The sequence below is a fragment of the Chroicocephalus ridibundus genome, chromosome 3 (assembly GCF_963924245.1).
Source record: "Chroicocephalus ridibundus chromosome 3, bChrRid1.1, whole genome shotgun sequence".
NCBI classification, from domain to species: domain Eukaryota; kingdom Metazoa; phylum Chordata; class Aves; order Charadriiformes; family Laridae; genus Chroicocephalus; species Chroicocephalus ridibundus.
Window position 1 is genome coordinate 58,280,714 of NC_086286.1, and position 24,894 is coordinate 58,305,607.

The following is a 24,894-nucleotide window of genomic DNA, read 5'->3' on the forward strand; positions in this document are numbered from 1 at the left end:
GAATTGGCAGATGCAGACAGGCTTTAGCTAGCTCTTTCTTCTCTGAGAGCCAGGTGGATGTGGGTAAGCTTTGGTCTGGAAATCTGATTGCTGTATTAATAAACTATGGCACCTGAATGTAAATGCTCTGCCAGCAGGGTTTGTTCTCTTGGTCTGAAAGCAGCACTCATGCAGCTATAGCTTCTGGACCATGCAGTTTGTGCACACTGGCTGAGCAAGCTAAGGTCCAGCTGTACCTGCCTGTGTAGACACTATCACTGTGTATGACTGTCTGTCCCATCTTCCTCATCTAGCTTCATAATCTTTTGCCACAGCTTTGTTACATCCCCTTTATTGCCAGGCACTGATGATTCCTAGGGAAGCTCCCACTCTGCTTCACAACAAGATGTGTATTCCTCCATGCAGAGCCCCATAATCATTGTTCTTGGCATTACCCTTGACTTAAAAACACTTTTTAAATGTTAAACTTGTCCAAATTGAAATAATCTGAGCTGAAGAGATTTGCAGTAGGTGCCTGTTTTAGCTGGAATATCTTGGAAAGATTTTTAGATAAGAGTTCAGTTATTTCTGATGTTGAAACTAAAATCATGAGGAAAAAAATAATTTTCCACATTGTATGAGGACTTTCAACAGTTTAGTTGAAACTCTAGTATGTCTGATCTTGGAAATTTGGGAGGGAGAAGTCTTGCTTTGTGTCAGAGATGCCTGTGGCCAGTTTATGGAAGCGTTCTCAGTTTAATCAAGCATTTCCCCTTCTCTTTCACTTGTGCTTATCCTGTGTCCAAACTTGTTATAGTTTGGTAATAAGGCTGAAGATTGTCTTATGTGAACAAGCTTCCTCTATAAGGAAGTAGGAGGGACTGGGCTCTTGCAGTTCGTCTTGGTAGGGAGCCTTGGTCACAGTGCCTGGGAGCCAAGAGTCACTCCTGTCTTTGCTTGCAGTGGTCCTTCCTCTGGCCCTCAGGAAGGAGATAGAAACAATATCCCAAATAGTAGGATCAGAGAAGGTAGGATTTTGCAGGAACCAAACTGTGAGAGTAAAAGCTGAGGACTAAATTTTTAAGAATGTGAGCAGAGGAAAATGGGAAGTTGGGGACAAAAGTTAGACTGCTGTTCTACAGACCTGAGAACTCAATGTAGGTAGGTCTCAAAGACCTTTCCATGCTCTACCAGCAACTTCAGGGGCCCATGCTGTGTTTGTAAAGTGTTACCTCCCTCTAGTGGTGTTTGTGCAAGGGCATAGTCCCCTGCTAGCGCCAGTGGAGAGGGTAGATCAGATCTAGATAAAATGCAGGGTCCTTGACTTTTATCCAGCCATTCATACCATGCTATGTAGACATAGATGCAGTTGGTGCTCCTGTGAGATACTGGGCAATTTGCGTACGCCATTCTGTTGACAGGTGGACACTTGGTGGCCCTCCCTTTCTGGGTATTTAACTGGATCCACATGAGATGAGGTTTGAAGACAGGCTCAGTACAGGAGGTTTCTGTAAATAGCCACTGTGCCACAGATAAAGTATGATTATTCAGAAACAGTAGGATCATTGACTCAAAATGAGTGGGCAAATCTGGTAGCTTTGCCATTAATGTCTCTGCGCTTTTATTTAATGAGCAAGAGTGAAGAAAGATAGACTTGGTGTTGGTGGAAGAGGCTGCTGCTCTGGTTGGAACAGCTGGGTGCCATGCAGGCTTTCTAACTCTTAGTTGGAGCCAAGACTGGATGGCACGTGCTCAGGTGTGTGGAGTGTCGCACTCTGTGTTGCCTTTGAGATTTCATTCAACTGACTGGTTGCTAATGAGATAAGTGTCTGATGGGGGAGAAAATGATATGCAACTGCATGATAAGGATTGTATCATACTGGGAGCAGCATTCTAAAGGTGTTCGCTGATTATTAACTGTGCAAACTAATATTCCATTGCACGAAGCACTTCACCTGGACCAACAGAAATGAGAATTTTTTGCATGTCTAATGTTAGATTATCATGGCTCCTATGGCATTACTGTTGTTAATATTTTAGGATTGGACAAAACATATGGTCATGTAGTAATTGAGTTGTACCACTTTGGATTCTTGTTCCTACTGCAAGTGTCCCCAGCCCTGGTACTTAGGAGTCTTTTCTTGCTGTCTGTGACATCCTTTCCTATTCTTTTATTCCTCATACCAATCAACAGACACTCACAGCCTTTTTGTGTTGCAAACAACTTTATTTTAGCTGTTGTATTTTGACTCTCCACTTAACTAGGGTTAGCTTTAAGTTGAAAAGAGCTTTCTTTGATTCTGGATTCATAATACTTAAACTGTTCCTTTTATTCTCATTCTTATTACTTTTGACCTGGCCCATAAGTCCCCCAAAACAACTGAATGCTTTGAAAGGAGGAACACATGGGTTTTCCCTTTGTGTTTCATACAAATGACTATTGGGTAGTATTCTTTTACCCAAACTAAGTGCAATCCATTCATAATCCCACCAGGTTACATATGCCACTAATGTCTTCTAGTCCTGGTAACTTATGGTAATTGTCTTGCATTGGGGCACTGCCATCCATATCTGCAGATGAACTTGTTTAGAGCTAACTGTATTAGATGTCCAGCCTATGTCTCTTTTAAGAAATAAATATTTTCATATATGAAATGGATACTTCCAGAAGAGCTGGTTCTATATTCTAGTTTGGTTTTGATCACATACACCGGTCATGTTCCAGGACTTTGAGGGAAATCCCTGATTCATACAGTCTGAAACCTTAATGCATCTGAACTGTATGGTCATCTTTCCCTCCTTTTCCTTCGCCTTTCTCTTGCTGTCATAGAGAATGACTCTATGACGTAGTCGTTTACATTCTTTCTGGTTGCTTCCAAACTCACTATATGAATGATGGCCTTAACTTTTCTTGCTGCACTTAACTTCTCCTTTCTCTCCCAAACTTAAAATCTAAAGTAAAAACCAAACAAACCTATTTTCATTATTTCCTGGCACTGCAAATGAAGTGTTGCACAGTGAATGGGCAGTGAGGATGAGGGATAGCAGACTAATTTGAGAGCTGGGTTTATGGTGGGAAGATTATCCGTAGGGCAACTATTGCCCTTTAAATTTTAAAGTCTCAGATAAATGTTTAATTAGTAAATACTTGTAATGATGTCAGACCTGTTCTTGCTGTGCTGGAGGTGCTGTCCTCAGGGTCTGCAGACTGGAGTGTGCAGGTGTTCTTCAGCTGTCCCCGCAAAATCCAGCCCTTTGGCTTAAGCTGCTGTGGGGATGTTTTTTCAGAGGCTGTCAGACCTTTTCCCTGGTCTCACTAAGGGATGCTCACCTGTTTCTGTTCCATTAGCTGTTGGGGCTGTGATCACTTCTGCCAGAGGCTAAATAGCAAACAGTTGGAGAGGTTGTAATGTCTTAAAGTGCTACAGCTATTTACTACTAAATGCATGACTGTGTCCCAAGGTCTCTTGCCAGTAGCCTGCAAAGAATTTATGCAACCTAAATAACCATGGGGCTATCTTCCAAGGTTGAATTTAAGCTGCATTAAAAAGCACAGAAGCAAACTTTGGTGATATTTTTGGACTTTTATATACTCAAGCAGAAATCAGCTAATGCCCTGCCTACATTGTTAATGCAAACTGGAGAGGGTGCTTAAAAGGAGTGTCCATCCTCCCCTCCCTCAACTGTTTCAATTGATGGGTTTTTGCACCTGCAACCCCCTCACCTTTTCTATTTTAGCTTTTCTGGGGGGTGTTCCCTTCTTGTGGCTTCTTTTCTCTTCCCCCCCCTTGTCCTGTCATCTGCTGTTTGCAGCACCTTGTCTCCCTCTCACTGGAGCAGAACATGGCAGTGCTTTGGTTTTCTCGCACAGCCTCATGGCACTAACCAGACTCTTGAAATACCACCCTTGAGCTGTGCACAGCACCTTTCAGGCTTGCCCCACGCTAATCTGGATCTAGCTGCTTCGTTGTAGCAGGATCAATCACACTTCTCCCACCAATAAAACCAAACAGAAGACACGACTGTTTCTTCCTCCCCTGGGGTTGCAACTGGAGTGGTTGGTCTGCTGACCCAGGCACGTTTTTCATGCCTAACATAAAACTCTTGAGATCATACAGGCACAGTAGGGCTGCCCCCCTCCATTTGTGTTGTGTGTCAGAGTTCAAATCTGCTGTCAAGTGATGAAGATACACATGATTTTTTTTTTTTACAGAAAATGTAACTTAATTGAATGCCAGTATGTCAGACACAACTCTAGTCCCTTGTTTCTGAAGTATTCCTGGTTTATTTTTTGTTATGGCTTTCCTTGATGTAGAAGAGCTGTGTTACCTCGTATACCCAAGCTTCAGTGAATTAGTGGTACAGTTGCCCTCTGGACTGGTGGTGTGAGCCTTGAAGATGTAGGAGAAAGTTGATTTCAAGTAAGTAAGAGTGAAGAGGGGTAGAAGCAAGGATTTCTCCCACATGACTGGTACCAATCAGAGTAAAACTAACCTTTCAGGAGTGCTCAGCTTCAATGAAGTGTGATCACAAAAAGCATTAGCTACCTTCTAGGGAATTCCCCCTCACTGTCACCTTTCAACATTGTTTCAGTTTGCCAGAATGCCACTCTGACAGGCAAGAATGCAAAATGTGTACCCGACAAAATATTCAGTGTGCTGAACAGTACTTCTGAGCGCAGACAGATGCAGAATTGGCATTTATGCAGATCCATGGATACGTATTTTGATAAGTTTACAGTATTAATGGTAACTCCAGGCACCCCATCTTAACAGTATTTGTAACGAGCTGCTTAGATAAAATGTTCAGGAGGCTTACTGTCTATTTGGGGAATTTCTGGTTCTTAGTGTAGAGTTGGGATAGTAAGCTACTAAGTGAGTATATGTTATGGATTAATCTTTATCCTTTCCAATTCTGCTGGCGCTTACTGAATATCATTATAGTCTGTGGAAGACTGTTTTCTCTCCTCTTCCTCCCGTTATTTAAATTGCTAATGAGTCTATAGCATTAGGTTAGAAAGTCCCTTATTGTCAGATTGTGTTACAGTAACTAGTATTTTTATGATTCATCTTGGCAAATGCCTACACTTCCTTTCTGACTAAAATGCATGCTGCAAGAGTGAACCTGCTAATTGGGCAAAGGACGGGCTTTGTGTATTTTTGACTGGGTCTAATAGCCTGTGTGGCTGTGCTATTGTGCTCCTCCTGCATGCTTTCCTTCAGAGGTGAGGAATGGGGAATTTAATCAACCTACTTGTGTCCTTCCTCCTCATACCCAAATAAATGTTGAACAGTTGACACTTTGGCTGGAGCTTCTGACATAGTTGTTTGGCACTTAAGTACTTAACTTTCATTAGGTTAACTTGAGCTAACTTGTTGTCTCTGCTAATATTTGGACCCTTCATTTGTCCAGTAGAATTTTGGTGTTCCCTGTGGCAGTTGCTATTGGAGCTGGTGATTTATTTCACACTAAAGGATCTGAAAAGTGTTGAGGTACAAGACAGCTGCTGCTGGGGATAGTGGTCTTGTTGCTTCATCCTGACTCTCAAATCCACCCTTCCCTTTGGACACTTTCAGGTCCCTGCTTTCATTCAGGAGGTGCCAAGGTGATGCAGCACCAGTGAGCTGATCGATGACAGTGTACTTGTGGGAGGGGACAGACTCGCAGCACCCATGCATTGGCTTGGATGCAGCAGGGGCTGTATTCTGTCACCTTGAGGCCACTGTGAGGGTGGGACTTGGTGTTGGGGAGAGGCTGAGACCAGGGTGTTTTGTATGTGCAGTGAAGTGCTACTTTACCTTTGTGAAGTGCCTTTTATGATGAGAAAATGCAAAAAATGTCCAGCAGAATATTTTTCTGCATAATTGTAAGTGGAATAAATGGTGATACCTGTGGATAGTGAATTCTCATTGGGATTCCAGAGCTCAGGGGTCCTTCAAAATGTGTGGACTGCTGCTCTGACTCAGGGAACAACGTGTCTGACGTGCTGGTGATGCAAAGGGAGAAGTGTATGGGTGGAGGAGGTTTAAAAACAAATTTCTCTAAAATACTCTATGCCTTAGACTTTTTGCTTCACTGCAGGCACTGGAAATTTGAGCTCTTCTGGTGGGGCATGTATGTCATTCTTGTAAGCTAACTTTAAGCAAGGGAGATCTTCTGTAGTGTAACAAAATATGCAGTCCAATCAATAATGTTTCTGAAGCAATTTTGTGGCTTGCTGCAGCTCTTATCTACTTCCTCTTCTTCATCCTCTTGCTCAGTACTGTGAGAATAACATGACTTGTGCTGCTGGGCATGGGTTTGTAACAGAACTCCCAACTGTGAGGGAAAGTTGCTTGAGAGCTGCAGCCTCCTATGTGGCTGGGACTTGGCCTTCTGCTGGCCTGGGATCAAGGAATCAAGCCACCACCCCTTACTGATTTCCTTCTTGTCTGGGGTTATCTGTGTTATCAGTGGGCTTATTTTGAGTTAGTAAAAGGATGTCTCTATGAACCGAGTGGGGAATTTTTTGCTTTTCAGGAAGAAGAGATGCCAGATGTAGAAATTGACATTGATGACCTTCTTGATGCAGCCAATGAAGAGGAGAGAGCTCTCAAATTACAGGTAATGTTATTTTCTAATTTTAAATTGGAATGTGGCTGAACTAAGGTATCTGGGTCCATACCTTGTGTTTGACTGAATCAACTGTAAGTGTAGAAGTAGAACTGAGAGGAGGGTTCCTAAGCCTGAGTTTAGCATAATCTACTGGTCTGTACAAAGTTAATCAAAATCCTTTAGGATGAACAATTTCTGGAAGGTAGGTGGTAACAGGAGTAAATAAAAGCTCAAAGATATGCTGAGACAGATTAGACTCATTCTAATTTTTACAGGTATATAAAATAAAGAACAGAAAAATAAGTCACATAGAAAAATTATGTGGCTGAGAGTCACTTATGATGACCAGATATCACTGCAGCAGAAATATACATATGTTCATATACAGACCAGAAATCCTCCTTTGTCCTTAAGATTGTTGGAAATTGTTTCTCTGTCTATACTAGCTAGAAATCGGAACCCATGGAGTAAGTTGTCTAAAAGCTCAACAAAAAGATAAGATCATCATCAGCAGGATTTAGTAGGGAAATTCAGAAGCTGTCTGCTGAAATTATACAATTCAAACCAGTTCTCTAATTCTCTGAATCCTGCTTGAGGTAAAAATTAATGAATGGAAGAATGAGGATGAGAAGAAAAGAAACATCATTGTCTTAAGAGATACATATATCTAAATCAAGATATAAAACCAATATAAGGGTCTCTCTTTATAATCTTTTCAGATGTGCTAAAGGAAGGAAACCTGTCCCAGAGCAGGCATTTGCCCTCAGTTCACTTCTGGGAGTTGACTAAAGTGGTGCTTAGATGCACTGCATCTGGCTTGCAGTGCCTCTCGGCACCCTTCTCTTAGTGCCCACTGCCCAGCAACAGAGACATGGGGCATGGCCCCAGGCTGTTCACTCAACATTTGTAAATAGCTTTGCTGCTTATACCTAAACTAGCTGCTGCAGCTGCCCTGCTAGGAAGGCCCACCTAGCTAATGTCTGTATTTCTGTGTTGCGAAGACTGTGGTGCCCTCACAGAAAGCTATCTTTCACATGTGCATTGCTGGGACAAATGTTCTTGGATTCTCCTCAGTTTTTCTTGGAGAGGGGAATTTTGTAACTTCCAACCTGGAGGAAGAAGCCATAATTTCTGTCCTGTTAAAAATCATTGTGATCCACCTAGGAGCAAAGGTGACTTGCTGTAATGCTTGTTTTTCAGTAGCATCTTCATCCAGTGATTCTTGGTTCTTGGTCCTTTTTCTTTCCCCATTCCCTTGCCAGGTTTCATACTGTAGACTTGTTTATGTTCACTGTTATTCTGTATTGGAACTGACACTTTCATATTTTGCTTCTAGGAAACTCTTGTAGATTGCTACAAACCAACAGAGGTAAAAAGACTTTTCTTAAATACTACTCGTGTGTTGAAAGTGTAGCTATGTTGAAGCTAAAGTAAATTTTTTTTATACTTATGATAAAGTAGATATGGGAATGTTAATGAGGAGCTGATGGGCTTGGGGATTTACATCCTGGGAATGTTTGGGTCTGTCACTTGACTACAGTAGGAACAGGATGGGGCCCTGTAGAGGAACTGCTGTTCATTCCAGCTGAAGTATCAATATTGTCTTCCATAATGTCCTTATTGACTTTACTGATGCTTAAAGCTGGCATGTTACAAGAGAACTAAATGTAATTCTCATCAGATGGTTAAAACTCTACTATATTTGCATGAAATGTCAACTTGAGAGACAGACCGTGCTCCTCAATGTGAAGCCATTTAATTTTACCTCTGACAGTAAAATTGTTTATTCTGAGAACTGTTATGTAGATATGCAGCTCAGCTAATTGTTTTTGTGAATGGACTTGAATACAACTGTGGGATAACCTGAACAAGCAGGATTTTAAGAGTACTCAACTTTCAATTTGAATATCTATTATTGTGCCCAGTGCCAATATGGCCTACTTCTTATATAGTAATGTGTGCTAATTAGGAAGAATAAATATTGTAACAAAACCTTGAACTCATTGTGGGGGAAAAAAAAAAGTCTAGGTTGTGGGTCAGTTTCTTGGTTCAATTTATAGAGTCAGTGCTTTCCCACCAGTGGCTGCTGTGTGGTATTTAGTAGAGTTGGGCGGCTTACAGGATTCCGCTAGTCAGGGACCTTTCAGCTGTGCATGACTAGAAACCAGGCATTTGCTTTTTGAAACAAGGCTGCATATAGCTTGGTTCCTCTGTAACATCTGCAGCTGTAGCCACTTACACTACTGGGGCTTAAGGATAGTCAGGCTGTCAGGAAGAACCGCTGGTGTGGTTAAATAGATGCTTCCCTGTCCGTCAGACTTTTTTTCAGGGCTTTCCCATTTTTATTGATTCCTGTCGTAGATTGGGAAAATGCTCCAGAGCTGCTATTGCAATTGCTGGTACTAACTTTTTGACAGTGCAGGGAATTGACCCAGAAAGACTTGCATGGTAACATTTGTATAGCTTGGTCTATGTTGTGCCTTGGTTTCTTTACAGCAGATAACACGCATCTCCCATTATGGAGATGCCAGGGCAAAAAATCAAGTCTTCAGATGTATCAACGTAGTAATACTATGCTACAGATGACCCCTGTCAGCCTCCTCCAGGCGTCTCTCAGCAAGTGCTGTTGAACCTTAGTTGTTCTTTGTAAGATAGGTGCGAAGACTGCTATGGCATGTGGAGCCTGACGTGGTTCTTGTCACAGGCTGGCGAGACAAAGTGGGGTCATGAGTGGGTGAGAGGAACAGGTTGCCAAGAGTTTAGCAGCCACTTCTGTGCTGACTTCTTATCTCTGTGTTATCTGAAGGTGGATGATGAAGGCAGAGAATTAAATAATTACCCTTCTTCCTCCTTCATTGAACATGAAATATAAATTCTTTTTCTTAGCTCTGAAGCTTGATCCTTAATGCAAGGACAAATTTCAGAGCTCTTATGAAGGTACATAACAGATGTTAGTGAGTTTTCCACTGGAAACCTGGGTCTTAGAACTGCAGGAAATACTGGTAAATCGAGTAGGTATGGCAGTTCACAGGAAACAATGTCCTGGATGTGTGTGCTTGACTGCCCTCGAGGCACTTGAATCAAGGTGAGGTTTTAACACTGAACTTGTGACCTGCCTCTTCAGCCCTCTGTTGATGGGATGGAGGCAGCTCCTTTACCTGGGAGAATATCCATCTTCCTTGACAAATCTTTTGAGATAGCCAAATGGAGTGGATTAAGTGCTCCTCTCATCTGTGAGGATAGTTGCCAAAATGAGAGTCGCTTCCCAGGACTGTTTTTCGTAACAGCAGCTTTTCTTCATCTGTAGCATGATAAGCCCAGTAATACTGCACGACTGCTAACTTAGGCCACTTAAAAACAGTGATTTGTAACCTGTCATTTGTGGACTAAGAAGATCCTTTAAGTTGGCTTAAACTTGCTATATGAGGATCCATACCTTGTCTAGAAAATCTGCAATCCTTTCATATTTGCAGACCTCAAAACTATTGAGGTAATTGCTTTGTGAAAGGATTTCTAGAAGATTTGTGGAGAATGGATGCGAGCTGATGGCATTTCTCATGACCAATCAAATACAGCCAATCAAGTGCACTAGGATTTTAGCATGAAGAGTTATACAGTTTGCAAAAGGCAGTAATCCCTAACTGGGGAAAAAATTATGTAATGTGATGTCTCCACTGTTCAGAACATAAGGAGAAATAATACAGGCAGAAAGGTTAATAACTTGAAGCTCTTATCCCATCTGTTTAAAAACAAGCAAAAAACCAACAACAAAATCCCAAAAGTATATCTTAAGTCGGTCTTCTTAGTGTCTTCTATTTAGACTAAAGGTTAAGGAAAGACCGATTTTTTTTTTTTTTTTTTGGCATGTATTATGGATTGACTTTTCATCAGAAGAAGCAGAGTTATCCAGGTCACTTGAAAGTTGGAAGGAATTCTTAGCCTCTTCAATAAATTGGCTAAAGATAGTAGCTGACAGTAACTTACAAGGAACTGCTATGAAACCTTTCTTCTAAGAGAAATAAAGCTAATGGGCTCTAAAATTTTAAAATGTAGCAGTTACAGCTGTTTTAATTTGTATGGAAATATGCTTAACGTGGGCATCTTGTTGTAAAGAGTCATGTGGTTTACTCAAACAAGACAACTAAAGGTTAATCAGCAAAGTGTCAGTATGATTTTTTGGGTGCTATTTGAGTTTACATTAATGATCCTTAAATTAAAATGTTGATTTGCTAATCAAGATTCATATGCAATGTGGCTGATGTGTCATTCAGTCATTAAAAGTTAGTTTTGTAAAGTGTGTCAGAAACTAAAAATAATTTCTGGGCACAATTTTCCAACTGGGCTGTTTCTACAAACATGAAAATTAAAAAAAAAAAAAACAACAAAACAAACCACAGTGGCTAAGAGATACAGTTGGTAACTAGCAAACTGTAAAGTATACATTTTTATTTGTATTAATCACTGCAATATGTGACTCGTATTTATACTTTACATCCTTTTACTTGAGCCACAGTCTCCTTGCTCTATGAAGTGAAGTTTCACTCGTTGAAGAGAAGTTGAGTAGCTGCCTGACTCAAGCCATAGTAGGCTTTGGGATCTCAAATGTAGACAGTGCTTTGACACATGGTGATCGTCTTCCCACCATGCAAAATTAAACAGTGCTAGAATTATTCTTCAAACAGTTTATGCTTTCTCTGCTTCCCCTTTTCTTTTCTGTTACTATCATACCTAGTTCAAAAAAAGTACATGTCATGTTGTCTTGCCATAAGACAAGGCTTGACTTGAGAGAACAGCAACTCATTTTTAGGACTGCACAAACTTAAAGGGGTATACTATCTGCAAAATCAGTGCCTTGGTCAAACCTTGGATCTGAACTTTTGTGCTTGAAAAGGAACAGGGAGCAGCAGCATCTTCCTGCATCACTCATGTGCAAGAGCAGCCAGTGCTTCACTAAAAGCCATGTGTCACCTATGGAAAATCCCACTCAGACCTTTGTCAAGTTGCTGTCTCAGTTCTGTCTATAGGATGGAGAATCTTAATGTAGGTCACAGGGAATTTTGAGTCTCATGTTAGCAGTGATGCTAACAAAGAAACTGAAATATAATCTGTAATCTTGATGATAGGGGGTTTGATACTTGACAATAGACTCTTATTTAGAATAGGAAGACTGCTGTGGACATGAAATCAATGAGGTTTTGTCAAGATATCCACTTTGAAGGAGGCTGGCTAAATCTGTTATTGTATCTCTGCTATTGGTAGCAGCAAGACCACCCATTTTGACTGGGCTTTGGAGAAAATCTGAAATATTTGTGTCTGATGGGAGTTAGAGCTTCTGCTGGTGGAACTGCCAAAGTGATGACAGGAGAAATGACAAGGAGACTCTTCAACTGCTATGGGAGAGAAATCCAATGAGTGCGCAATTCTTATGTTTACTGACTTGGAAAGATGCAGTTGAACTACACAATGCCTGTAGATAACTAATCTTTGAAGAAAACTGGATAAATTGGATTTCGGGTTTCGTAGCTTCTTTCTTTTCTCATAGGAATATACAAAGCTTCAGGCAAATGGACTTGAGATCTCTCCCACTCAGGACTAAATCTATCTAGACCATCTTGTTGGTATAATTCTTCACTCGGTGCAAAATGGGAGAAAAAGGAGATGAAGTTACATCATAAAAGAAAGCTGTTTTGCTGGGAACTTTTAACTTTTAATATAGTTTCCAAACAAACTATGTTAAATTGTTGTGCATATTCTCTGGAGAATTTTGGCAGATATTTAAGTCACTGACTACTTGGTTACTTCAGTGGCTGGACTATTTCAGCAGCTCTTAACACTTAATTTTGAGAAAGGCAGATATGCATTTGCTTAGCTGTATGTTTCCCCAAGTTTCATTCCTAGTTGGAGCAAGTGATAGGCTTGTGATGCAGCTTTTTAGAGTGGTCCAGGCACTGTGGTTTTTAAAACTAAAAACTATTTTGGGTATGTCTTCAGATAATGTATGTATTTAGTATGCAGACATAAATAGAAAGCTCAGTCCTTCTGAAATGAAACTTCTGAACTTTTGAAGGATCATATATTTTTTTTGTCCTACTGTGTCATGAACTATTTCAAGGTAATGTTACTATGTTTTTTTTTTAAATATAGTTGCAAGGCACAGGATACCCATATGAAGCAAGAGTAACTAAAGATGTGTTGTAAAGCCTCAGTGCAGTGTACTGCCTCACATCTGGGCAAGCCTAGGAGCTCATAGACATTTATTGCAGCTCAGCTGATGGGTGGTAAATTATTAAGCCACAGTAACTGTATTATGTGTCCACATTACTTGAAATAAAATATAACATTTTGTAAAGAAAAAAGTTAAGAAACATGCATATTTAAAAGCAATGCAGACAGAGGCATTTCTAGAAAAACATGATTTCTTGTTCATCCATTTGACCACTCTGAATTCAGTGAACTAAAACTGTTTATATGCCTGCTGAGATCTGCCCTATATTGTACTACAGTGTTGAAGGAAATTAAGCTTGCATGTTTTCATTTCTGTGGGTACTGACAAATACGACTTACAAATACCAATAGCAATACTGTAAGAATGGAGGAACAAACACTTATTTGATGAGAATAAGCTGTGCTTGTTTACGTGCTGCCGAATTGGAGAATAACTGGACTGCATGTCTTGATCATAGCTAAGCTTTGTAGTATGTACAGGGCTCACCAAGAAGCTAAATTGCTGTGTCTTGTCCTCCTCTGGGCACTGATGGTGCGTTGGCCTCACTGAAGAGGCTGTGCTGATGGGAGGCTGCAGAGATGCTGCACCAGTTCTTGCTAATAGAAGGCAGCTTCTGGCCCCGTTCTCCCAAAGCCTCGTCAGTTCCTTTCTTCCTGTGCGACTGGTTTCAGGTTTGAGCCTGTGTGGAAGGGAAGATGTTTAGCAGTAGGGTTCCCTCTCTGTCTTTCTTGGTTTTCCTTATTTTTTTTCCTTCCCATTCAGATAGCATTTTTGAGCTATTGCTTAGTTTCTTCCCCAAGTAGCTGTGGGGATTGCTCTCCAGGCTGACTTTACTTTTTACATCCAGCCAATCAGGCTCTCTCCAGGAAATAGTCTTGGGCACACAGTCAAGGAAATCTTGATTTTTGACTTGGCTGCAGGGAAGTAAGGCGTGAAGGAAAGCTGGTTTAGGATTCATTTCATGCTCTAGTGAAGCAGGAGGACTAGAAACCTTAAACTTTCGTTTAAGAATTAGTCTTACTACATGTGTACTGCTTGTGGAAGGGAAATCTGGAGAGACAGTCTAATTAGCTTCTAGAATTAATTGGAAGACTTGAATAGGGAGCCTGGAATTCATTGTCTGTCAAATGACCTCATTAAAACAATGAATCACACCTCCAAAGCAGAGAGGTAAAGTGATTTCCATCCTGTTCCTGAATTAGCATTTTTGTTTGCAGTCTTTATTTTTCTTATTCTACATTAGATGAATGCTTTTGCTAAACTGAATGCCTTTGATTCAAGGGGAAGTGTTACAGAAGGGAGAAGGCAAATGGCTAAGGCTGACTATAGATAAGTTCAAATGAACTATAGATTTAGTCTGTCTCTCATTCAAATTTGCCTTTAGGATTAGAAAGACATATTCTAGAAACAATGATTCTGTATTATAAATCAACAGGACTCTCAATATTTGTTACAAAACTGTATTTAAAGGTGGTCGTCTTGCAGAAAATCTAAAAAGAATTTAAACTGAGTTTGTGTACATTTTTGCCCCTTTTTTTTTTTCCACTTACCAAGGCCCAAAGCGCTGGTACAAGATTTTTCTTCTACTGAAAGTAGATCTGTCCTGTGTATTTCTGGCTGTAGCCCTCCAAGGAATAATTCCTAAGTTCTTGAATATTTAGCTGAATTATTGTTAAATGTCTTCCAGCTCTCTGAGTTAAATAAGTATTATGTAAGTATATATAAGTAGATAATCCAACCTGTGTTACAGAACTACTTTTAACATAGATTGGTACATGATCAGCTTTCAAATGCATGATGCTAAACTTCATCATATCTCCTAGAGGGGATTTCAGTAAAATGCGCTGTGTAAAATGTTTGTGTATGAGGTTGAGATAGATGTGGATATTAAGCCTTATATTAAGCCTTGACTCAAATGTCCACAAGGAATAAAACTGCGATTTTTGAGTGATGTTTAGAGAAAACAAACGGGTATTACTGTCATAAAGCTGAGTTGGTTAGTTATAAAGTGAAGGCTTATTGAAATGCTGCGAAGTCTCCTTTCCTGCCTCCAAGAGGGAAAATGTGTGTCTTTGCTAGAATGCTGCCTTTCCTTGATGGGGAGCTGCAAAACAAGAAAGGCACAAGCACCAGAGCACAGCTGGCTCCATGCAAGTGTCAGATGCAAAATGGTACTTAAATCAGAAAGGTACTGAACCAATGCTGTGGTTCGTACACCCATGGGATGTGCACAACAACCCTACTGCATTGTGGAAAATGTCTGTCATGTATAAAATGCTCATTGGGTTTTACTGTTTGGTACTGCAAACCCTTATTTCACAAAAAATAGTTCCCAAGTAAAGCATTTTCAATTATTATACGTACTTCAAGTGAATACAGCTTCCTTCCTCTTCCTTATAGAATAGCCTCAATTACTTCAGGTCTGCTTAGGGGGTTGCCCCTACATTTTGGATTATTTTGGCAGTACTAAGAAGTTTCTAGGTGGTGTGAAACTTGCTTGGAAACTTCAGGCAAATATTTTGTTTTGCAAAAGAAGGTGCTTGTGGTACTGCTTCAGAGTATAAGGAGAGGAGCTCCCCTCCCTTACTGTGATGTTCTGTTAAAAAGCAACTGACCCCTATCTGTTTCATGTCCAAGGGAAACTTGCTCCAAACTCTTCTGAGTTGCGGGAGAAAACAGACAGAGAAATGGCAGAGGTGCCTCTCAAACAGGGGTATCCCAAATGGGCACAGTCAGATTGCCATAGATTTTCCTGCCCACTCTGCAAATGCCCCTTCTTCCTGTAAGGCTCTTACTTTCAACTTCTGTGAAGTAGTTGGACAGTTTCCAGTTGCAGTGTCCTGTTGCTGCCTTGATGGTGAGTGAAGATAGTGTAGAGTATCTGTGGCTTTAACAGACAGCTAATAAAGTCTTCCAAAGGGAAGAACTGAACTCAGTCCGTTCCTTCCCAAAGCTGTCTTAATCTGATGTTTTGGCATGGGGGTATAGCTTTTTATGGAAAGAGCTGTTGAAAAGCAATACTAATTGCATTAATCCCAAGTAAAAACCTTTTAAGATCACTTTAGAGAGTTTACTTCTATAATGATTTTGCCGAGGAGATCAGCTCCAGTGCAGGTAAGTCTGTGCTGGGGAAGGAAATCGCGGCAAAGAAACAGCCAGGGGCTCGTTTTTGAGGCTTTTAAAGCCAGGAAAAGGGACCAGCCCGAGCCGGTACCCGGCCCTTCTGGAGGCGGGGGCAGCTGAGGAGCCGAGGGCGGAGCCACCACCCCCGGCGGCAGGTGTTAACGAGCAGAGGGTGGGACCACTCTCTCCCCTCATAAAAGAAACCCCTTGGGAGCGCAGCGAGCAAACACTGAGCAAGCGAGCTGCAAGTGGGCGTTCCCTGGGTGTGACCCGAGGTATCACCCAGGTGCACCACAACGAGAGTGTACTTCCTGGGCTGGAGAAGGGGGCGGCCAAGCAGGGTGTGACACACCAGTCCAATCACAGCGGTCTGCACAGCAGTTCGTGCAGGACAGAGCTGAAAGACTGCTAACCCGGCTAGGTAGTGATGGTAACTACTCGCAAGATGACTGTGGTGTCCATGAGCTCCACAACCACCAGGTCTGATGCCGCCTCTCAGACGGAGCTCTTGTGGGAACATGCTACCACACAGACATCGGGCTGTAGGGTATGCCCTGCTCTTACGCCAGTGTCAGATGGCAATGATGGGCATACCTGTAGGAGATGTGCTCAGGTAGAGGATCTTCTCCGAGTAGTCATGGAGCTCAGGGAGGAGGTAAGTAGGTTGAGGAGCATCAGGGAATGCGAGAGGGAGATAGATTCCTGGAGCAGAATCCTGCATCCCATGACAGAAACCCAGCAGGCAGATAGAACCCCTGCAACAGAGAGCTCCATATCCTCTCTCACCTCAACTGAAGGCGGTAACCTGGAGGACAGGGGGCAATGGCAGGAAGTTCCTGCGCGGCGCAACAGGCGCTGCACTCGAGACTGCCCGATGACTACCCCATCTTCCCAGGTGCCATTACTTAACAGGTACAGTGCTCTACAGAGGAACCTGGATGATGACGAGCACAATACTTCTCCTATTTCTCCTACCCTGGAGCCGTCAGCAAGGTCTAGTCAGACCTCCCCCTGCATCAAAACCTCTGCGGTAAAGAAGAAAAGACGGGTCCTTGTCATAGGTGACTCATTACTGAAGGGAACAGAAGGCCCAATATGCAGGCCGGACCCGGTACATAGGGAGGTCTGCTGCCTCCCTGGGGCCCGGGTCAAGGACGTGAAGAGGATGCTTCCTTCCCTGGTACGGCCCTCAGACTACTATCCGCTTTTGCTCTTTCAGGTAGGCAGCGACGAGGTAACGAGAAGAAGTCCAAGGGCAATGAAGAAAGATTTCAAGACCCTGGGACGGCTGGTCAAGGGATCGGGAGCGCAAGTTGTGTTCTCGTCTATTCCCCCAGTTGCGGGGAATGATGAGGGGCTAAATAGAAGGACCCAGCAGATCAATGCCTGGCTTCGAGCTTGGTGCTGCCAGCAGGACTTTGGGTTCTTTGATCATGGCCTGATCTACAAAACGCCTGGCCTGCTGGTAGCAGGCAGGAATACCTTGACCTCCAGGGGAAAAAGGGTTCTAGGACAAGAGTTATCGGGGCTCATTGAGAGGGCTTTAAACTAGATCTGAAGGGGGGTGGGGATGGTACTGGGCTTGCTGGTGAGGTGCCAGGGTGTAGTTGCTCAGCGCTCGTGGGCCAGTGTGCCAGTATTTCTGAAAGCCAGAAGGCACACCACATCTCAAGGGTCAAAACTACACACACAACTCCCTCTCTGAAATGCTTATACACCAATGCACGCAGCATGGGGAATAAGCAGGAAGAGCTGGAGGTCTGTGTGCGGTTGCGGGGCCATGATCTCATTGCAATTACTGAGACGTGGTGGGACAACTCGCATGACTGGAATGCTGTCATGGATGGCTATGTCCTTTTCAGGAAAGACAGACCAGCGAGGCGTGGTGGTGGAATTGCACTCTATGTGAGAGAGCATTTGGAATGCATCGAGCTCTCACTAGGGGCGGATGAAGAGCGGGTTGAGAGCTTATGGGTGAGGATTAAGGGACAGGCAAATATGAGGGACACTGTTGTGGGTGTTTATTACAGGCCACCTGATCAGGATGGGGAGACTGATGAGGCTTTCTACAGACAACTGAAGGTAGCCTCGCAAGCGCAGGCCCTGGTTCTCATGGGGGACTTCAATCACCCCGATATCTGCTGGGAAGACCACACAGCCAGGCATGCACAGTCCAGGAGGCTCCTCCAGTGCATTGATGACAACTTTTTGACACAGGTGGTACAGGAGCCGACAAGGAGAGGAGCACTCCTGGACCTGGTACTGACAAACACAGAGGGATTGGTGGAGGACATTAAGGTTGGGGGCACCCTAGGTTGTAGTGATCATGAAATGATTGAGTTCAGGATCATGGGTACTATCCACAAAACAACAACAAGAAGTAAAATTACAACCTTGGATTTCAGGAGGGCTAACTTCGACCTCTTTAAGAAACTGCTTGGAGAGATCCCGTGGGCTAGGGCTCTGGAAGGCAAAGGGGCTCAAGAAAGCTGGTTGATATTCAAAGACCACTTCCTCCAAGCTCAGGATCGGTGCATCCCTAAGAGAAAGAAATCGGCCAAGGGACGCAGGAGACCTGCATGGTTGAGCAGGGAGCTTCAGAAAAAGCTCAAGTGGAAGAAGGAAGTTTATAATAAGTGGAAGAAGGGACTGACCCCTTGGGAGGATTACAAGAATGCCACCAGAGCGTGCAGGGATGAAACAAGGAAAGCCAAGGCCGCCTTGGAATTAGACCTGGCTAGGGACATCAAGCAAAACAAAAAGAGCTTCTACAAGTATATTGGAAGCAAAAGGAAGACCAGGGAAGTTGTAGGCCCACTGCTGAATGAGGCAGGAGTCATGGTGACGGAGGATGTGGAGAAGGCAGAGTTACTGAATGCCTTCTTTGCTTCGGTCTTTTCTGCTCGGCCCAGCCCTCAGGAGTCCCAGGCATTGAATAAAGTAACAGGGAAAGAAGACGACTTCCCTTGGGTTGAGGAGGAGCGAGTGAGGGACCAATTAGATCATCTAGATATTCACAAGTCCATGGGCCCTGATGGGATGCACCCGAGAGTGCTGAGGGAGCTGGCGGAAGTCATTGCTGGGCCGCTCTCCATCATCTTTGAAAAGTCCTGGAGAACAGGCGAGGTGCCTGCGGACTGGAGGAAAGCCAATGTCACTCCAGTCTTCAAGAAAGGCAAGAAGGAGGAGCCGGGGAACTACAGGCCGGTCAGCCTCACCTCCATCCCTGGAAAGATGATGGAACAGCTCGTTCTGGGTGTCATCTCAAGGCGCGTGGAGGAAAGGAAAGCTATCAGAAGTACTCAGCATGGATTCACCAGGGGGAAATCATGTCTGACTAACCTGATAGCCTTCTACGATGGCATGACTAGATGGATAGATGAGGGGAGGGCGGTAGATGTGGTCTACCTTGACTTAAGCAAGGCGTTTGACACGGTCTCCCACAGCATCCTCATAGGGAAGCTTAGGAAGTGTGGGTTAGATGAATGGACAGTGGGGTGGATAGAAAACTGGTTGAAAGATAGAGCTCAGAGGGTTGTGATTAGGGGCACAGAGTCTAGTTGGAGACCAGTGACGAGTGGTGTTCCCCAGGGGTCAGTACTGGGTCCAGTCCTGTTCAACATATTCATCAATGACCTGGATGAGGGGATAGAGTGCACCCTCAGCAAGTTTGCTGATGACACCAAGCTGGGAGGGGTGGCTGACACACCGGAAGGCTGTGCCGCCATACAGAGAGACCTGGACAGGTTGGAGATCTGGGCAGAGAGAAACCTTATGAAGTTCAACAAGGGCAAGTGTAGGGTGCTGCACCTGGGGAGGAACAACCCCATGCACCAGTACAGGTTGGGTGCTGACCTGCTGGAGAGCAGCTCTGTGGAAAGAGACCTGGGAGTCCTGGTGGACAACAGGATGACCATGAGTCACAATGTGCCCTTGTGGCCAAGAAGGCCAATGGCATCCTGGGGTGCATCAAGAGGAGCGTGGCCAGCAGGTCAAGGGAGGTCATCCTCCCCCTCTACTCTGCCTTGGTGAGACCGCACCTGGAGTACTGTGTCCAGTTCTGGGCTCCCCGGTTCAAGAGGGACAGGGAACTGCTGGAAAGGGTGCAGCGGAGGGCTACGAGGATGATTAGGGGACTGGAACACCTCTCTTATGAGGAAAGGCTGAGGGATTTGGGTCTCTTCAGTCTGGAAAAAAGACGTCTGAGGGGTGACCTTATCAACGCTTATAAATACTTAAAGGGTGGGTGTCAGGACGATGGGGCGAGGCTCTTTTCAGTGGTGCCCGGGGACAGGACAAGAGGCAATGGGCACAAACTGGAACATAGGAAGTTCCACCTAAACATGAGGAGGAACTTCTTTACCCTGAGGGTGGCAGAGCACTGGAACAGGCTGCCCAGAGAGGTGGTGGAGTCTCCATCTCTGGAGACATTCAAAACCCACCTGGACGTGTTCCTGTGTAAGCTGCTCTAGGTGACCCTGCTCTGGCAGGGGGGTTGGACTAGATGATCTCCAGAGGTCCCTTCCAACCCTATGATTCTATGATTCTATGATTCTATGATTTCACTGCAGGGCTTCATTTAAGTTTGATAGTGAAAAATCCTAAAGTGTATTTATGTTTTAAACAGCACCATGCCATATTAGTTTTGCATTATCTAGCAGGTCTTTACAATGATGAAACGATAACACAGAACCAATGCATAGTGCATTGAAAGCTGTGAATTTTCCTTTTTCTGACCTCAGAATGGATAAGTACTGTACTCTGACAAGTTTAGAGTAGATATTGTTGTAGTGGCTTGTGCCTATGCGGAAAAAGACAGCTTCTGAAGGATGGAGGGTGGAGGATTTGGGGTCTTAACAAATCTGTTTTTCTGATCATCTCTTTAGACTATCTGTCTACCCAAATGAGAAGCGCAATACTGGTATGTATAGATGTATTCCTGTACTGGCCTTGATCTAGTTAGTTCAGTAGTGGAGGCCAGAACATAAAAGGTTTCTTGGTGAGTGTTTGTAGCCCACGCTGATGTGTGTGCTGCACTGTCTTTGCTGCTGTTAGTTGAAGCCACAGCTAGTGTTGGTGCAGTAGTAACCACGGTGCAACAGTACATGCAGTACAGTATAGACATGCATAAACTGTCAGGAAAGGAAAATGCTCTGTTGGGGTGATACCTGCCAGCACTGTGGTCCCACCAGAAAGATCTAACATCTTTCTTAAGTTAAAATACACATTTACAGAGACTTTCCTGCACAGTGTAGCACCTGGGTAATATATGTTTCAATGTGACTTTTTTTTGAAAGGTACTGTGTTGTCATTTAGGTGTTGACCTTGTTCACTGGAATTTTTAGCCTCAAGCATTCATCTAGGAAGTCATGCATTTTGTCCTTTCACATCAACCTGACTGACTAAATTCATAATTGCATTTCCTGTTTATAGCTAAATGATCTAATGATAAGAACCTTTTTTTAGGTGTATACATAGTACTGTGGGTAAACATTATTCTCCCAATATGACAGTAAGGGGTTGATTTAGCTTTTAATGCATCTGCAGTTATTATAAGAAATCATATACCAAAAGGATTTCAGATAATGTTGCAACTCTGTAAGCTTCAGTTCTCTCACAATTTAAAAAGAAAGCATGTGCTGAAACTGGGGAAAATATGAATAAAGACTTGGTCCATTAATATTTTTTTTTTTTTCCCTCAGAACAGTGTCATTCACTGAGCTCCACAACCAGTTTCACCCAGCATAAGCTCCTTGTTCCTGCCTTGTCTCATGAATGTTGGTGTGGGGCTGAGTGGTGAGCCTGGTTGGAGAGCTGAGCCAGCTTGGAAAGTAGCAGGGCAAGAGGAAAAACAGCTGAGTTTTTAGCCAGATCAGCTTTCTGTTCCAGCTGAGTATGCAGCCAACCAAAATGCAAGTGCTGGTGTGGAGAGTGGTGAAAGAAACACCTCTTTTGGCAGGATTGCTGATTTCTGTGCAGGCTTAAACCGTGAAAGTCTGACTATCTGCATTGTATCCAGCCGTAGATTTTGCTTGATCCAACAGTTGGTAGAAGGCCCTGTGTAGTAAAAGCTTGAAGGACAGCTAGCAACGGAGACTGAACACTCATGCAGAGGAAAAGCTAGTTGTTCACACCTCCACTGTGTCATGAGAATATGCATACAAGGTTCCTGGGGATCAGGCCAGAGAAATTCCAGTTTAGCAGTAAAAGCTTAAATAAAAATGTATGGTTTACTTTGATTTTTTTTTTTAAAAACTCAATCATGGTATTATGGGATCATACGAATTACTCATATTTTCTAATCTTTTTTCCTAGGAATTTATCAAAGAGCTGCTAACTCGGATAAGAGGAATGAGGAAACTCAGTCCCCCTCAAAAGAAGAGTATATAAATAACTTGAAGTAGTAGCACTCTGTAAAAGACATGTCAAGGGAAATGGGACTTTGAATACAAGACCTCTATTAAAATAGTTGTCTTTCTCCACAACTCTTTTGATTTCATTCAGTTTTGACTCAAGGAATTTCTTTTGTGTGTTTTAAGGGTTCTTTTTTAAGTGTCAATTTTTTTAAATCAAGAATATCAACAATTTGGATGCTGCTCAACTTTCACTTGAGAGGATTACTGAAGCAAGTGAAGAATCCAAGAGTTAGTGATGAGGGGCAGCAAGCCTACGTGGTGAACCAGAAGATCTTGTAAATTTACAGAGCTAGGAGACTTCTCCTTGCAACTAGTTGGATAACGTTTTTTAAGTTGGTTGTACATTTAACTCATGGATGTCAAGTTTCTTGTGCTTGTCTGTACATAAATTATAAAGTGGGTTGCGAATACTGTTTCACATGGATGGAAGGGAAAGTTTGTTACAGTAAATTATTTAAATGGTGGTTATAGCAAATTTGCTACCAGAAGGTACCAATTTAGATTACTAAAATGAGTGCTGCCATTTTTCTAAATACCCTTAAAGCAGCCCAGTGAAGAATTTAATCATATCTTCTTGTTTAGACTGCAGCATATGAGAATTGGGAATTTTAAGGGCTTAATTTGTAGACCTAAAGTTATTTGATTGACTTTGATGCTTTGCCAGGTCATTTCCTCTCCACCTCATGGTGTCTTGGAACTGTGCTAACCTATACTGAATAAGGGCCTGCAGTAATATCTAGAGAAATGTCCGTCACCATTTAAAAGCTGCTACACAGTGGAGGAAATGCAGTGCTTCCAAAATGAATTACAAGCACTGTCTTGCATTTAGCGATGTGGTCTTAATTGAATGCAGATTCCTCTCCTATTAAGGTAGGCAAAGAATATTATAATCTTTGTTTATGGCTCTGCCCTGAGAAGTGGGGGACTTCTTAACTTGGGCTCTCTTACTTGTAAAAGCAAGAACAGAAGAGAGATCCCTGCTCCCTCCTAGAAAATGTCCTCACTGAAATGTTCAATAAGCTACCATATGCTGGTAGGTGACACTAGTCAGGCATTTTATATCAAGGGTGCTCTGAACATATTTTATTTTTCAAAAGAAGTACATGTTTGTGAATTTTATGTATACTGGCAAGCTTTTTTAATGTATTTAATTTTGTAATGTTTACCGATGATTTTATTTACCAGATATTTACTCAAATAAATGGAACAACTTGTGACTTGTTACATGTACACTTTACAAGACTACTGTTGCTGAGTAGGTTGGTAAATGGACTCCCTTGTCAAAAAGAGAAGCCTGTGAGGTGGTAAGTATGTGAGAACCCAGCTGTATAGACCTTAATCAGCTTTTAGTGTGCCCAGTGTCACTCAGCCCTTGCCTAATATTGCTCAGCTGATCTCCTGTAACCTGGTGCACTCAAAAGGGTCGTTTGGGAAAGTCTTTTGCATATGAGGCCTTCCTTCCCTGTGCCCTGGGGGATTTAAAAATGAAGAAAAAAAGCCTGGAAATTCTTCAGGTAAAAGCTGCTACTTCCTTCTTTTTCTTCCACAAGAGATGAGAGTAGGGGAGGACTTACACCAGGTAACTCTGTTCTCTTCTGAAGTTGTGGCAGAAAGGGGGTCTTTCAGCAGGAGGCACTCTACCATTCTTCCCTTCTGCATCTCTCTGAATTCTCTTCAAGAAATTCCAGCAGCCCTAAGAAAAGACTTGAGTTGTTTGCCTGCAGCGTCTTAAACTTAAATATTGTACCTTGCTGAAGTTGCAATTCAGCTCAGGTTTCCTAAGGTGTCTTCCAGCAATTTTTTTTTTTTTTAAATTGTGAAGTGAAATCTGTGCTCCAGGGAAATCATGGGGAGCTTGTGATTTCATCTGTTTCTGTCTTGGGATGTCCCACTATTGTTGTCAGCATTATCTGTGGGACGTCTTTGGTTCTGGAAGAGGCCCATGTGAATGACCTGTCTTGCCACAAGGAGATTGTCTCTCCGTGATCTGTGTTCCTTACAGAGGAACTGATGTAGTTATATCTAAATAACCAAGTTTATATTATCAACCTTTGAAGGAGAGAGAGTTGCAAGAAAAGCTTCCTTAACTCCTGAGGTAAGAGGCCTTTGGTTAGATTTTTCACTCAAGTCTGGAGGCAGAAATCAGTGGTGTTAGTAAAGAAGTCTTAATTACTAGCAAACTTCTGATGTTTGACTGGGCAGGTACTTTCACAGGCCTTAAAAAGCCTGTTGGGTTGTAAAACCATTGATAGCCTTTTGTGAGCACAAAATTTATATGTCCAAAATGTAAAAAAACCTTATGATTTGAGACTTGTTAGCAACGTTTAGAGTTTTTTGAGCTGGTGTCTGAAATGCTGTTTGCTCATGGGTACTGTTCCCTGACTCGTAAATTTATTCACGTGCATTTACATGTGGACTGAAACAACTGAGAGCATGCAATACACCTTTTCACCTGCTGAGGTAGTTACAGGTGCCTTACATCTTGCAGGTGATATTTAGAAACAACCCCAAGTCTGAACATCAAATGTTCTAGTAATTTCCACATCTACAGATGCA

At 42.7% G+C, this 24,894-nt stretch overlaps 1 protein-coding gene across 1 annotated transcript in view; it reads left to right on the forward strand.

Annotated features, from left to right (window-relative positions):
* Window positions 1-23,550, forward strand: part of PPP1R14C (protein phosphatase 1 regulatory inhibitor subunit 14C) — a 59,535-nt gene extending 35,985 nt beyond the window's left edge. The window contains exons 2-4 of the mRNA XM_063329290.1: window positions 6,499-6,582; window positions 7,910-7,942; window positions 22,238-23,550. Coding sequence (XP_063185360.1) covers window positions 6,499-6,582; window positions 7,910-7,942; window positions 22,238-22,312 — 192 coding nt within the window. The 3' untranslated portion in view covers window positions 22,313-23,550. The remainder of the gene's footprint in view (window positions 1-6,498; window positions 6,583-7,909; window positions 7,943-22,237) is intronic.
* The last annotated feature ends 1,344 nt before the right edge of the window (window positions 23,551-24,894 follow it).